Source organism: Dryobates pubescens, chromosome 12 (assembly GCF_014839835.1).
Source record: "Dryobates pubescens isolate bDryPub1 chromosome 12, bDryPub1.pri, whole genome shotgun sequence".
NCBI lineage: Eukaryota > Metazoa > Chordata > Aves > Piciformes > Picidae > Dryobates > Dryobates pubescens.
In genome coordinates this window covers 2999681-3014145 of record NC_071623.1, presented here as the reverse complement: position 1 = coordinate 3014145, position 14465 = coordinate 2999681, and the positions used below count along the sequence as shown (strand labels likewise).

Genomic DNA, 14465 nt, shown 5'->3' with positions numbered 1-14465 from the left:
ACACAACAAGCAGTGAGGGACAAATCACAAAGGAGCAATTCAGATAAACATCCAGCACAGCAGACATCTATCTGAAACCTCCAACAAGTTGTGGGGGTTTTGAAAACTCCTGAGAAGAGACTTTCTCAGGAGATTTCTGCCAGGTCTTTCTTTCTCTCTGGGACTGGCAGCCCACCTCAGCCCTCCTGTCAAGCCTATCCCTTGCAGGAGCCACTGCCTGGCAAAGACATGGCGAGGCATGGGGTGGGCAGGGAGCAGGAGGAACTGCCTGTCTCATTTCAGCTGCCCTCCAGGCCTCCACAGGTTAACTGCAGGTCTCTTAACAGACAAAGCACCAAAGAGCTGCCCAGTTTTGTTTGTTAGTGAACATGTCAGCCCACAGCAGCATGGAATTGAAGCCATGTGTGTGCTTTTCCTTGTATTTTCTTTTTGCCTTTTAAATGAGGTTAGCAGGCCTGACACCTCATCAGTTTCCCCTGCTAAAATTCTCCAAACCAATTCTTATAGACAGTGAGACTATGGGATGCAAAGGACAGGTGCCATAGGCTTCAAGACAGGGTGGAACAGCAAGCATGCCAGATCAGTTGTCACTTGGATCTGGGAAACAGTCTGAGGCCTTTTCCTGGCTTTCCACATCAACTATGACCTCTGGGTCTGGTATTTCCTCAGGCTCTCTCTCCACTGGTAAATTTTCTTCCACAAGGTGCTGGGGCTCAGTGCCTTGACCAGTTTGGGCAGTATCTGGAAAAGAAGGGAGAAATAGCTTATCAGTGCCTGTGCTGTGCTCCCCCGCAGTGGAAATCCTCTCCCTGCTCCCTGGTGCTGCAAGCTGCCTAACCAAACCAGCTCAGCCTCTTCTTCCCTGACATCTGCAAGCCAAAATTCAATTTTCTTTGTAACTACTCATTTGTTGAGCTGCTAACCATGGCTTGTTTGGTTGGCTTGGGGTTTTGCTTTGGTTCTGAAGCTCTCCAGGCTTAACTGCCCCAAATGTACCAAAGCCAAATCTATTCAGTAACATTGCAGTAACTAAAGCTGGCTGACAGCACACCTTTAATATGTCCTCACCTAGACACTTTTCACCTGCACCTCTGCTTTTTACTTATATGTAGGAAATTTAAATGTGGGGTACTTTGTTAGTCAAACTGACAATGGGGATTGTTATAGTTTTTAATTAAAGATATGTTCAAGACTTCAATGTTCATTGATATTATTCATGAATAGTCATAAACAATGACCTGATTTAATTAGGGGTGGTTTCTTCTCCTTCTTCTTCTTCTTCTTCTTCTTCTTCTTCTTCTTCTTCTTCTTCTCCTTCATCTTCTTCTTCTCCTTCATCTTCTTCTTCTCCTTCTCCTTCTTCTTCTTCTCCTTTTTCTTCTTCTTCTTCTCCTTCTTCTCCTTCTCCTTTTTCTTCTTCTCCTTCTTCTTCTTCTCCTTCTTCTTCTCCTTCATCATCTTCTTCTTCTCCTCCTTCTTCTTCTTCTTCTTCTCCTTCTCCTTCATGTTCTTCTTCTCCTTCATCTTCTTCTTCTTCTCCTTCTCCTTCTTTTTCTTCTTCTTCTCCTTCTTCTCCTTCTCCTTCTTCTCTTTTTCTTCTTCTTCTCCTTCTCCTTCTTCTCCTTTTCTTCTTCTTCTTCTCCTTCTTCTTTTTCTCCTTCTTCTTCTTCTTCTCCTTCTTCTCCTTCTCCTCCTTTTCTTCTCCTTCTTCTTCTTCTCCTTCTTCTTCTCCTTCTTCTTCTTCTCCTTCTCCTTCCTCTTCTCCTTCTTCTTCTTCTTCTCCTTCTCCTTTTCTTCTTCTTCTCCTTCTCCTTCTTCTCCTTTTCTTCTTCTTCTTCTCCTTCTCCTCCTTCTTCTTCTCCTTCTCCTCCTTCTTCTTCTCCTCCTTCTTCTTCTCCTCCTTCTTCTTCTCCTCCTTCTTCTTCTCCTTTTCTTCTCCTTCTTCTTCTTCTCCTTCCTCTTCTTCTTCTTCTTCTCATTCTCTGTCTTTTTCTTCTTCTTCTCCTTCTCATTCTTCTCCTTTTATTCTTCTTCTTCTCCTTCTTCTTTTTCTCCTTCTTCTTCTTCTCCTTCTCCTCCTCCTTCTTCTCCTTCTCCTTCTTCTTCTTCCTCTTCTCTTTCTTCTCCTTCTCCTTCTCCTTCTTCTTTCTTGCATTATGTTTATCAGCAGCATTTAATATTGTGAAAGCAAGGTAAAGCAGCATCCAAGGTAGACACACAGCATGGCTGAGCTGTTGAGAGGCTGTGCATAGCACAGTGAAGGATACCAGCAGCAGAGATAGCAGATCTGAGACCCGGGTACGACCTAGGTAGTGTTGCTCTGGTTTATGATGCTGCTGCTACCAGCCCCTCAACCAGCTGATGATAGTGCATTACCAGGGAAGATTTTGCCAATGTTTATGTGACACAAAATTACTGGAGACATAATGCAAGTAGTGGAGCATTACTACCAAGCATGCACAAAGCAGGAGATTTCTGAAGGGCTTTTCTTGCTGTGCACACTTGACCACGCTGTGCTAAAGCCACTGTGCTAAAGCTGTGAGGGTTTGTTCTCAGTTTCTTTGAAGGGTTTAAAATGTGGCTGTCTTCCCACTGAAGCACCAGTGGCAGGAAGCACAGGAGGAGCTTCTGATTTTGATGGCATTTAGCTATGTTTACATCTCAGCATGTTGATGGGTGCTGTCCTGAAGAGGACTGCTTACAAAAGCAGGCTGATTCTTCTCAAGTGTGACTGACAAGAAGAGGGAGTGTGTGACAAAGCTGCAGGGCAACTGGCAAGTCTGGAGGCGTTTCTAGTGTTGGGAGGTGTGTATTTTAGCACAGGACACACTGGAACAGTCTGCTGGCAATACCTTCTGTGGGATGCTATTAGATGCCTGCCACTACATCTCATGGCTACATGAGGGCCAAAGCTATTTCTGTGCAGAAGGAAGGTATTGACAAGCGACCTGCTGCAAGTTCTGACATCTGGACAAGATGCAGCACCTTCCCTATGCTGGCAAGTCACAGGCCTCTCCAGACAGCTCCTTCCCCATCAGCCACACACATCCATTTTGTCCTTCACTCTCCAACACAGCCTATCTGTCTGACTTAAAACCAAGTCACTGGGACCCACCAGGCTTTGAAGGGCAGTCAGTTTGGGCAGGTTGAGGCTCGACATGGTCTCCATTGGGGGGACTCTTCATACCTTCGCTGGAGATCATGGACATTGTTAGTCCATCATCTTTCTCCTCCTCTGTAAAACCAAAACCAGAAACTTGAAGGAAAAAAGGTCTCCCATATCCCAGCAGCCTTGACACACTCATTGTGAGGCTGGACCACCAATACATAAGTGCATCTCCTCCTCATGCAGCACTGGCTCCGTTCCCAGAGCAGACAGATGCCAAGCATGGTAGGCTGCTGCCAACCGGTTGGAGACCAGCTTGGCCATGCTGGCAGAATCACAGCTTGAGGTGGCCTCACTGCCATGGGCAGATTGCACTCAGGGACAGGTGCTGACAAAGAACTGCCATCTGAAACCTTCTGGTCCCTTTCAGGATCAGACCTGAATGAGGCTCATTTTTTGGTGCCCCTGGAAAAGGTTTTGCTGTGTTTCTTTCTTCCCAGGAGCACATGGTGGCAAGCATGAGGTGAAAAAAGGGGAAAGCAAGGTTTAATTCAAGACCCAGCTGGCTCTAACAGATGCCTGTCAGCAAGCAGCTTTCTGCTCCACCAGATCAGAGGAGGGCTGCCTGGAAGACAAGCAGCTACCAAGCTGAGAGCATTTCAACTCCAGCCTGCACAAATGCAGTCCTCTATGAGACTCATCTCATAGAGCAACAGTATTCTCCACTCACCTGAAGGCACTGGAATGAACTTGTGTTTCCTTTTTATGCAGCAACATATGACTGAGGACACAATCACCACCAGGATAACCACACCCCCAGCACAGCCTGCCAGGATGTAAATGAACCATGGGTACTGCAGCAGGTCTCCTGCAAGAAGGACAGGGTGCTGTTAGTTACCAGGGTGCTAAAACCTCTTCCACAAAACAAGAGAAAACCAGCAGGAAGTTCAGAGCATGTGAGCATTGCTACTGCTTTGGTGGTGTTTGGATCAGGGATGCCGATGCACCACGGCACATTGTAATGTAAGTCACATAATTTAGTCATGGTCTGTGGAGAAGAGAGGTTTGTGTGGTTACCTTGAGTCCTGTGTCCAGTTCTGGGGCTCTCAATTTAAGGACATTGAGACTCTTGAATGTGTTCAGAGAAGGGCAACAAAGCTGGGGAGGGGTTTGGAGCACAGCCCTGTGAGGAGAGGCTGAGGGAGCTGGGGTTGCTTAGCCTGGAGAAGAGGAGGCTCAGGGCAGACCTTCTTGCTCTCCACAACTACCTGAAGGGAGGTTGTAGCCAGGTGGGGGTTGGTCTCTTCTCCCAGGCACCCAGCACCAGAACAAGAGGACACAGTCTCAAGCTGCACCAGGGGAGGTTTAGGCTGGAGGTGAGGAGAAAGTTCTTCCCAGCAAGAGAGATTGGCCATGGGAATGTGCTGCCCAGGGAGGTGGTGGAGTCACCATCCCTGGAGGTGTTCAAAAGGGGACTGAAGGTGGCACTTGGAGCCATGGTTTAGTTAGTCATGAGGTGTTGGGTGATAAGTTGGACTTGATGATCTCAGAGGTCTTTTCCAACCTTACTGATTCTATGATTCTGCTGTGCACTTCTGCTTCTGCTTTCTCTGCCCAGTTACATCCAAGATAATCTGTAAGTTTTCATCAAGCAGGGAAGTTGGAGGTTTGAAAGGTACTATACAGATCAGCTGAAAAGAGGAGAGAGGTCCAAGTCTCCTGCTGAAGGAAAAGCTGCAGAGTCTACCCTTAGGGCTTGTTAATACAAGCCTCAGTGAATCCCCTTAGAATAGCCATATAACAACTACACCAGCCTCAAAGAGAGTCTGATCAGAGCCTGCACTTCCTCAGGCCCCAGCAACTCCAGCCACCAAGGGCAGGGGTGCAGGAAGTTGGTTTCACTGCTGCCTGGGGGAGGATTCCTCTTTATTCCCTTTCCCAACTGAGAGCATGTGAGACATCTAGCAGGAGGTGATGGCTGCAGATGGCCAAGTGCAAGGCCACATGCAAGGCTGTAGTAATTATTACCCAGTTGAGAGTCCCTGGCTCAGGGCTGCTTTGGCAGTCAGACTTGATGCTGAGCAGAGAAGATGGTAGAGGGCATCACAGACTTGCAGAAAAGAGCCAGCCATCCAGACTTGCTGCTTCACTAAGACAATGTGCTCCAGCCTTGGGTAGCCAGTAGGAAAACTCTTCTCAACTTGGAAAAAAAAGAAACCAACCAAGCAAGCCTGCAGCCTGGCTACTGCTAGAACACCATTGCCTTAGAGCTCCTTAGGCAAGCCCAAGCCATCCCTTTTTCAGCCATTTGGGCTCTTTTTCCCTGTGCACATGACTGTGTGGCACCACACTGGGGAAACTGACAGCCTGGTTTGGAGCTTGTTTCAATGCACAAATTGATGCATAGCCCCAGAGGGCATTCAAATATTCCAGGGGATCATAGAATCATGAGGGTGGAAAAGACCTCAGAGGTCATCAAGTCCAACCTATCACCCAACACCTCATGACTACTAAACCATGGCTTCAAGTGCCATGTCCAATCCCCCTTTGAACACCTCCAGGGATGAGAACTCCACCACCTCCCTGGGCAGCACATTCCAATGGCCAATCTCTCTCTCTGGGAAGAACTTTCTCCTCACCTCCAGCCTAAACCTCCCCTGACACAGCTTGAGACTGTGTGCTCTTGTTCTGGTGCTGGTTGCCTGGGAGAAGAGACCAACCCCCACCTGGCTACAACCTCCCTTCAGGGAGCTGTAGACAGCAAGAAAGTCTCCCCTGATCCTCCTCTTCTCCAGGCTAAGCAGGCTAACCCCAGCTTCCTCAGCCTCTCCTCACAGGCCTGTGCTCCAAACCTCTCCCCAGCTTTGTTGCCCTTCTCTGGACACCTTCAAGTGTCTCAATGTCCTTCTTAAATGGAGGAGCCCAGAACTGGACACAGGACTCAAGGTGTGGCCTCATCAGTGCTGAGTACAGGGCACAACAACTTCCCTGCTCCCCTGTACCCCCCCCTCTCTGGACATGGCAGTTGAAGCCATGGTTTAGTTAGTCATGAGGTGTTGGGTGACAGGTTGGACTTGATGATCTCTGAGGTCTTTTCCAACCTTATTGATTCTGTGAGATCATCAAGTCCAACCTATTACCCAAGACCATCTAATCAACTAAACCATGGCACCAAGTGCCTCATCAAGTCTCTTCCTAAACACTTCCAGTGATGGTGACTCCACCACCTCCCTCGGCAGCACATTCCAATGGCCAATCTCTTTTTCTATGAAGAAATTCTTCCTAACATCCAGCCTAAACCTCCCCTGGTGCAGCTTGAGACTGTGTCCTCTTGTTCTGGTGCTGGTTGCCTGGGAGAAGAGACCAACCCCCTCCTGGCTACAACCTCCCTTCAGGTAGCTGTAGACAGCAAGAAGGTCTCCCCTGAGCCTCCTCTTCTCCAGGCTAAGCAACCCCAGCTCCCTCAGCCTCTCCTCACAGGGCTGTGCTCCAAAGAGACAAACTTTCACTACTGGAGATGCAAAGGAAATATTATTTGTTTTTACTAAATGTGAGTTTACATCAGAGAGCAGTACCATGAGCTCCTGGCAGTTCTCATCACTCCTGGGATCCAGATTGTCTATCTCATTAATCTGTGGTCTCTTTCAAGCAGAGCACTTGGCATTTATGGGTAGATTGCAAATGGGCAAAGTCACAGCCTTCTCAGAACTACCTGTCCAAACAGGGACATGGAGGGGAAAAATCCTACATTTCATAAGCAAATGACTTGTGTCTTCACCCTGTCTCTAATGGTGTGGGGCTGATGGAAAGAAATTTGTATAGACTGGTAAAACTTTGTGCAGCTGGCCTACATGAGGAGAAGAGACAAAGCAGAACACCTCAGCTGAGGCCAGCAACGACAGGGATGAGCAAGTGGAGGTTTTCTTACAAGGGCTGCTGCAGAAACTGGACAGCTGTCTGCTTCATGGATGAATGTCATAGCAGGAAGCAGCTTGTGTTTATTAATTGGCATAGAGGATTAGTACACACCAAAGTACAAGATCTCCATCACTGGGAAGGAGGAAAACAAACAGGTAGAGCTTCCTCCTTGCTGCAAACTTGGGTAAAAGGACCTCCTAAACAAACTGTTATCCCTTCTGTAGTTGTAGGCTGTGTCAAACTGAGACACAGGAGGGAGAAGGAAGTTGGGGGGACACTTTCTGAAAGCAGGATGTGGTGAGTCTGGAAGGCAGATGCCAGGGACAGGAGAGTTTGGTATCGTGCAGACAGCAAGGGTCCGTAGTTTGCTGCTGCAAAAGGCCAACCGAGAGATTTTCTGGAGCCACCATTACTCACCATAGCTGCAGGACAGCACAACAGGCCTGGTCCTCGTGATGCTGCTCCCGTGGTGGACCTCACACACGAACTCCCCAGGCACAGTCCTGTCCAGGCGAACCCTCTTGCCCCCGTCCTTAACGCAAGCCTCAGGGGCGCTCAGCGCGGTGCCGTTCAGCAGCCAGCGGAAGCTGGTGCTCTGGCTGCTGCTCACGTCGCAGTACAGCTCCCCGGTCCCGTTGGGGAAGCACTGGATATCGATGGATGGCTCTGGTCACACAAAGCATGGGGCAATGGGAACAGGAAGGAAAGAGAGAGGTGAAGAGCAGATTCAGCAGCGAACATGAGCCGGACAGGACCTTCCTTTGCCAGTCTTACTACTACCGCTACGCTTAATGGCATCCGGGGAGCACAGAAGTAAGTAACCAGACTCTTCAGTGCTTGCCCCCAACCCTGAAATGCTTAGTGGTGCCCACCCAAGCCCTCTAGTAAGCCCTGTTCTGAGGATGCCACAAAAATCTGGCATCTCTTGGTTTTCCTCATTGAAATTGCAAAAGTCAAAAACAGAAGTCCCTCATCTGAGAGGAGAGTGGAAACACCAGGAAGCATCTGCCAGCCAGAGGCTTCCTCTGCCATCAGCAGGTAACTGCAGCTTCAGAGGGGACTCAGCCCTCAAATGATCAAACCAGGCCCAAAAAGGTACCAACACCAGACACCTGCAGTTAGGCAGAACGATCCAGGCTGGGCAATTTGAAGTGATGAATCATTGCTCTTATCCTACACTCTTACCTTCCTCCCTCTCGCTCTACAAGGAGGAGCCAATCCACATTTGTCACTGTGCAAATGCGGTTTTATAACCACAGGAGAAAGCCTCTGCAAATGTCCACAGAGATAAGCTCAGAAATCACTTTCCTCAACCAGAATGTTCTCTTCAATTGAAATTTACTGCCTCCAGGAAAACCTTGGGTGTGACATTTTCCCCCTGAATTAGGTGTGGCAACAGAACACGAGGAAGAGACAACAGTTCCCAAAGCAAATCCGCCGAAAGGGAGGTTAAACGCAGGACATGTCTGCGGTCTTTGCAACCTAAATCTCTGATCTTCGTGCCAAGGAGTCACATCTTTGACCTACTCTCCACGGCAGTTCTGCCCATTTGCACCTGAAAGGTGCAAGGATTCATTTGTCTTCACTGAGACCACTTTGCTCAGACGTTTTCATTACAGTTTTATACGCTTCAGTTTCTCCCAGAAGCTTGTGTAAGTGAGAGCCCTGCAAAAGGAACGGCGGAGATGAGGCCCAGAACAACAGCCACGGGCTGTCTGGAGCACTATTCAGCAGGGGGCCAACCCATTTAAGCCCTCTCCTTACTAATCCAAGCAGTGAGGGACTTTCTGTCTTCTCACTCCGCAGATGGTTAAGCAGGCACACGAAGGAGAGCAGCAACAGGGACCGCAGCAGGCAGACTGACATAGTAACCTACCTCTTGCTGGGCTCTGAACACAGCCACAAGATGCTGATCTCTAAGCTGCTCAGGTGCAGCTAGAAATCAGAAAGTCACGTTCAGGTTCCTTTAGCACCTTTCCTCAGCTGCATGAAACAAGGGGAAACCCCAGCATGCCTCAACCCAGACCTGCACAGGAGTCCAGTTCCATTTCCACAGATGAGTTAGGTAGAGTTAACTGCTTAGGGAAGGGCATCCAGAGGCAGCAAAGCACTGACAGTCAGTGTCAGCTTTCCCGGGAACTACGTGTCTACATACTGTAGGCTCAACTTCATGAACACTTCATGCTGCTGTCTCTTACATCAGGGGAAAAATAGCACATAGCTCATCTGACTGGCTGCTTCAAGGAAGGCTCAGCAGACAGGATGCAAAAAGCATGGATGCAAAAAGCATCCTGTACTTTACAGCCACCATTACCTCTCCCCGAGGTGACAGAGGCTTACAAAGCTGTTCCAGAGGCACCTGCAAGCTCAAGCAGTTTCTTAAGAAGAATTTCAAGGCACCAACTTCCAGACAGGCTCACAAATTCAACAGCTATTTGCTGCTAAGAAGGTCACTTACCAAATACTTCCAGCTTAAAAGATCTGGTGATGTCCTGAAAAACAAACTCATAATTTCCTTCGTCCTCTTTCTCCACACTCCTCAGCACTAGGGAGCCATTCTGCAAGTTCAGACACCTGCTGGCAGAAGTGCCACACTCTGCCAACAAGGTCTCATTTAAGACAGCTGTCAAGCATCTCTTGTCCCCCTTGCTCATTCTGGAGAGGTTCTGCAGACTTTGAATTCCCACAGAAAAGACTGCTGACCCACCGCTGAGCACACCAGTCCGGACGACAGCGCCTGAAAGGAGAGGCACCAAGTGCGGGCAGTGAGCTTGCTGTGTCCATCCATCCCCTCTCAGCTGTCTCCCAGAAAGGCAAACGCCCAGGTGAGACGTGAGAGAGGCAGAGCCAACCCTAGTGACACACTGGGGTCACCAGTAAATGAAAATCAAAGAACTGAGAAGTCTTCCATAAAGGCCAACTTTCCCTGCTGATAGCAGGAGTGGTGCGCAAGCCTGCACGCGGGGTGGCAAAAGGCTGAGCAGTTGGTCTTTTCTCTCCTTAGATTTGGCATGACCACCTACCAACCCCCCTCAGAGCTGAGAGACTGTGCGAAGATGCTCAGGGCGCCAGCGCCATGGGTGTCGCACGCAGGAGAGCACAGACAGTTGCTGCCTGCACGGCTGCCTCTGCCCAAAGAGTAAGGACGCAGTTCTAACTCGATCCAGTCTTGCAGTATCCTTGCACATTATTAAGTTGCTGTTCTCAGATCAGAGACTGGTAAATGGCAGGGTGCCAGCAGCTCCAGGGCTACCCCAAGGTCATGCCAAGCGTCAGGAGCAGAACCGCAATTGCTCTCCAGCCCCTCCAGGCAGCATTCTGCATACGAGGACCTGAGGCTCTCCGTCGAAATGCTTTTATGGGTGCAGTATGCTGAGAAAAGTGCTACCTTGTTAGTTATCACTCATCTGCCAAAACCCAATCTGTCTCACTTTGTCCTGGCTGCCCCTTTCATGCATTAGTGGTCACACTCTTTGGTGTCTCCCCAAACCTCGTAGAGTCCTTAAAAGATCTTGGAGCAAAATGAAGGCGCCTGCTCCCCTAGGCAAATCTGTACCAACTTCATACAGAAAAAATCCCACTTACCATGTGTAACAGTTACGACCACCAGCAAGCACTGCAGAGTAAAAGGAGAGCTGAAATCCATTTTAAAGGGCGCCTTGCATCGTGTGCTGAGAAGACGCGCTGGCTTCAGAGCGCAGGGAATATAGTGCTCAGGAAATGATGTCAGAAGGAGTTGGGGGGAGGGGGGAAAGAAAAGTCCCTCCATAGTGGACAGATTGAATAATGCTTCAAAATAGACCTGCAAGGTTTTGGGTGACTGAACCCGGGCTGAGCCACGGCAAGCATGAAGTCCTGCACCTTAGAGCTAGCTGCAAGTGTGAGAATAGGGTTGAGACACTAGAAGAGAGAAAAATACCTTGTGGTCAGTTCACCTTGTTTAGTAAGATGCTAACATTGAGACCAGGGGAAGAAAAAACACCTATCTATTGCCTCCTTTTCCAGTTTATCAAAGTACATCATCCCCACCCAGGGAAGATAAACCAGCCCAGTCCAATGGACCACAAGTGGGGACCTGCTGATTTTCCCAAATACCAAAACCAGACACTCATGGAGAATCTCACCAGCAGGAGGTGTGGGAGAAGGCTCTCCCTCTGCTCACAAAGGCTGCCTTGCCAGGTTGAGCTCCACTGGGCTCTCCAGTGATGGAATGGTAACTGCCATGCAGGAAAGCGCTCTGTGCAGCCACGCCAGGCAAAGAGTAAAGGTTGCAGAAAGCTAAGCTGTATTGCAAAACCAGACTGAATGCAGCCTGAAAGCCATCCTGGCACTGTTGGGAGTGCAGATGAGTCTGAAAAGCCAGTCTTGAAGAATTGCTGTGAGTTGTCTAGAGGGCCACATGCAGCCAAACCCTTTGTACACACTCACTGAGATGGCTTAAAGCATGCTGGCGCTTTGCATTGATACCACAGTGCATTGCAGAAGCAAAGCAGCAGAAACTATCTTGCTTACTGGAGGAAGCATTAGAGCAAACACCTGGATTATTTTTTTCTTACATGTGCTAGGGAATACCTGTGACAGCAGTTCAGGATGCAGCTGGGAATCTCACATTTCCATGCTGTTTCTCTGGGCACAGATAGAGATGCAGCCCACAAAGGAGGCTCCACATGGCGGGATTACATGCTTACATGCGTTCCTGAGAAGCAGCTAAGCCCCTTGTGTTGTGGTCTCTGCTGTTCTTCAAAGAGTTTGACAAATCTACCTTTCAGCCACTCTGGCTTCTTAGCAATGGCCATTCTTTCTCACTTCCTGCTCCCAGAGTCCAAAATTTACCAGTTTGTTCAAGGCTACCACAGCCTCATCCTGTCTTTGCCATACGTGCATAAGACTGGCCTGAACTGAGTTGTGACAGAAATAGCCTTCTCTGAGAAAATCAGTGAAGTGAGTCTGCAGACACCCACAGCAGTGCAGAGGAAGGGGGAGAGAGAAAAGTATTTACAGTAAGAAACACTTTCATTTCCTTCTATCATGCTGAAATAACCTGAAGAAAAATCCTCTCAAACACCACTGCAAGATGGGGGCTAACCATCTGCCTCAGATGTGCACATTTGACTTCATTTCACCTTCATGCTTGAAGGGCAAGCTGGGAGAGCTTGGGGTTGCAGTGCCGTGCTGGAGACACGAGACAGGAGACACAGCATGAGCAAGAGTGATTCGAAAGGCTGATTGTGTCCACTTCTGGGCTTCTCCATTTAAGAAGGACATTGAGACACTTGAAGGTGTCCAGAGAAGGGCAAAGAGGCTGGGGAGAGGTCTGGAGCACAGCCCTGTGAGGAAAGGCTGAGGGAGCTGGGGTTGCTTAGCCTGGAGAAGAGGAGGCTCAGGGGAGACCTTCTTGCTGCCTACAACTCCCTGAAGGGAGGCTGTATCCAGGTGGGAGTTGGTCTCTTCTCCCAGGCAACCAGCACCAGAACAAGAGGACACAGTCTCAAGCTGTGCCAGGGGAAGTTTAGGCTTGAGGTGAGGAGAAAGTTCTTTCCAGAAAGAGAGATTGGCCATGGGAATGTGCTGCCCAGGGAGGTGGTGGAGTCCCCAGCCCTGGAGGTGTTCAAGAGGGGATTGGACATGGCACTTGGAGCCATGGTTTAGTTAGTCATGAGGTGTTGGGTGACAGGTTGGACTTGATGATCTCTGAGGTCTTTTCCAACCTTATTGGTTCAAAATTAAAAAGCACCCCAGCATGTTCAGAACCTCAGCAAAGCAACAAAAGAGGGGTCTGCATACAGCCACATTCAGCAAGTTTCCCTTCTGCCTCTGGGCAGTGCCAGCAGCCTCAGAGCTCATTTACAGACTCACAATCAAAGCAAAATATGGCCTTTCTACTGTAGCCCTGCTGTTCCAGAAGTGACTCTGCATGACTGTGACATTGCAGTGTCCTGCATTTAGTCTCCCTCTCAGTGACTCCAGGGCAAATGAGTCCATTTATGAGTTCAATATTTCTGACTGCAAGTGTCCCATACATCACGGAGTATATGAAGTCCCATTAGGCTGCTTCTGTCCCTCTCATCCCCACTAGCTTAAAAAATAGGCAGTATCACAGCCAGGATAAAGATGACAGCACATGCACAATCTCTGTTGTCATCTTAAGAGCAACCCCCTCACATTTCATATGTAAAGAAGCTTTTAGATTAAATCAGGTGCTAATGAATGGCTAATGAATGTTCACCATGCTCTTGGCTAGCCAGGTGTGGTGGTTTCAGGCTGTGCCTTTACAATTCAGTTACAGATTTTGAGCAGAAAAGTAGAAAAATATAAACCAATCACTCTTGGGTGTGTAAAGGAAAGCAAAAGATTATTCTAAACAAACTCACTGGGTAAATATCTGGAATAGGAGGAGCTGTGCCATAACAACTCTGCCCTCTTCTCTTCTGATCTCTGGATGTTTTGCTTTGCTCAGGAGAGATAACCTGCTTATCAGCTGGCTTTAGCTAAGTCTAACTTCTCTGCTCCTTTCTCTTGTGCCTTTTGTACAGGGGGGTAGGGGAGACAGGGAGGGAGAAGCTGGTAGCTTCCCCTGGTCCTTGGCCAGGGGGTTCCTTGTGCTGTTTATTAACTGTAAATACCTGTATAATATTGTACCTCCTGTCTAGTTTGTACATATCCATTGCCTTCCATTGTAGAGTGTAGTTTTGGCTTGTAAATACAGCTCCATTGGCTTCTAACTGAGCTGGTCTGGCAAAGCTAATGCTGGGGGAGGGGAAACTTCAACCCACCACACCTGGGAATTCACTTCCCATTTCTATAGAAATATGTGTAAAATTTTGTGTGATTATGTGCAATTGGAAAGAGAACTTTATAAAATCCTTTTAATCTAAAATCTTTTTGACTTGGGGAGCTGCAGGATCACAGGCACATTTTCTCCTTTCAGCCACTGATGGCACCATGAAGAGAGAATTGAGATTCATTCCTTACATAGGGCACTGGTGAAGCATGGGAGACTGGAAAACCTCAGCTAGGAAGTAAAGCAGGAACTGAAGTATCACAGAGAAGATCATAGAATCAATAAGGTTGGAAAAGATCTCAGAGGTCATCAAGTCCAACCTGTCACCCAACACCTCATGACTAACTAAACCATGGCTTCAAGTGCCACCTCCAATCCCCTTTTGAACACCTCCAGTGATGGTGACTCCACCACCACCCTGGGCAGCACATTCCCATGGCCAATCTCTCTTTCTGTGAAGAACTTCTTCCCAACATCCAGCCTAAACCTCCCCTGGTGCAGCTTGAGACTGTGTCCTCTTGTTCTGGTGCTGGTTGCCTGGGAGAAGAGACCAACCCCCACCTGGCTACAACCTCCCTTCAGCGAGTTGTAGACGGCAAGAAGGTCTCCCCTGAGCCTCCTCTTCTGCAGGCTAAGCAACCCCAGCTCCCTCAGCCTCTC

The 14465-nt window shown here is 48.6% G+C and overlaps 1 protein-coding gene across 1 annotated transcript; it reads right to left on the bottom strand.

Annotated features, from left to right (window-relative positions):
* Positions 1 to 225: 225 nt before the first annotated feature.
* LOC104299531 (hypothetical protein) lies at positions 226 to 10680 on the bottom strand. The gene is made up of 6 exons (XM_009899695.2): positions 10610 to 10680; positions 9483 to 9761; positions 7442 to 7690; positions 3837 to 3974; positions 3116 to 3235; positions 226 to 741 (listed from the first exon to the last, which is right to left on the bottom strand). The coding sequence occupies exons 1-6, from the start codon at positions 10668 to 10670 to the stop codon at positions 581 to 583; spliced, it is 1008 nt and encodes a 335-aa protein (XP_009897997.1). The 5' UTR covers positions 10671 to 10680; the 3' UTR covers positions 226 to 580.
* Positions 10681 to 14465: the final 3785 nt, after the last annotated feature.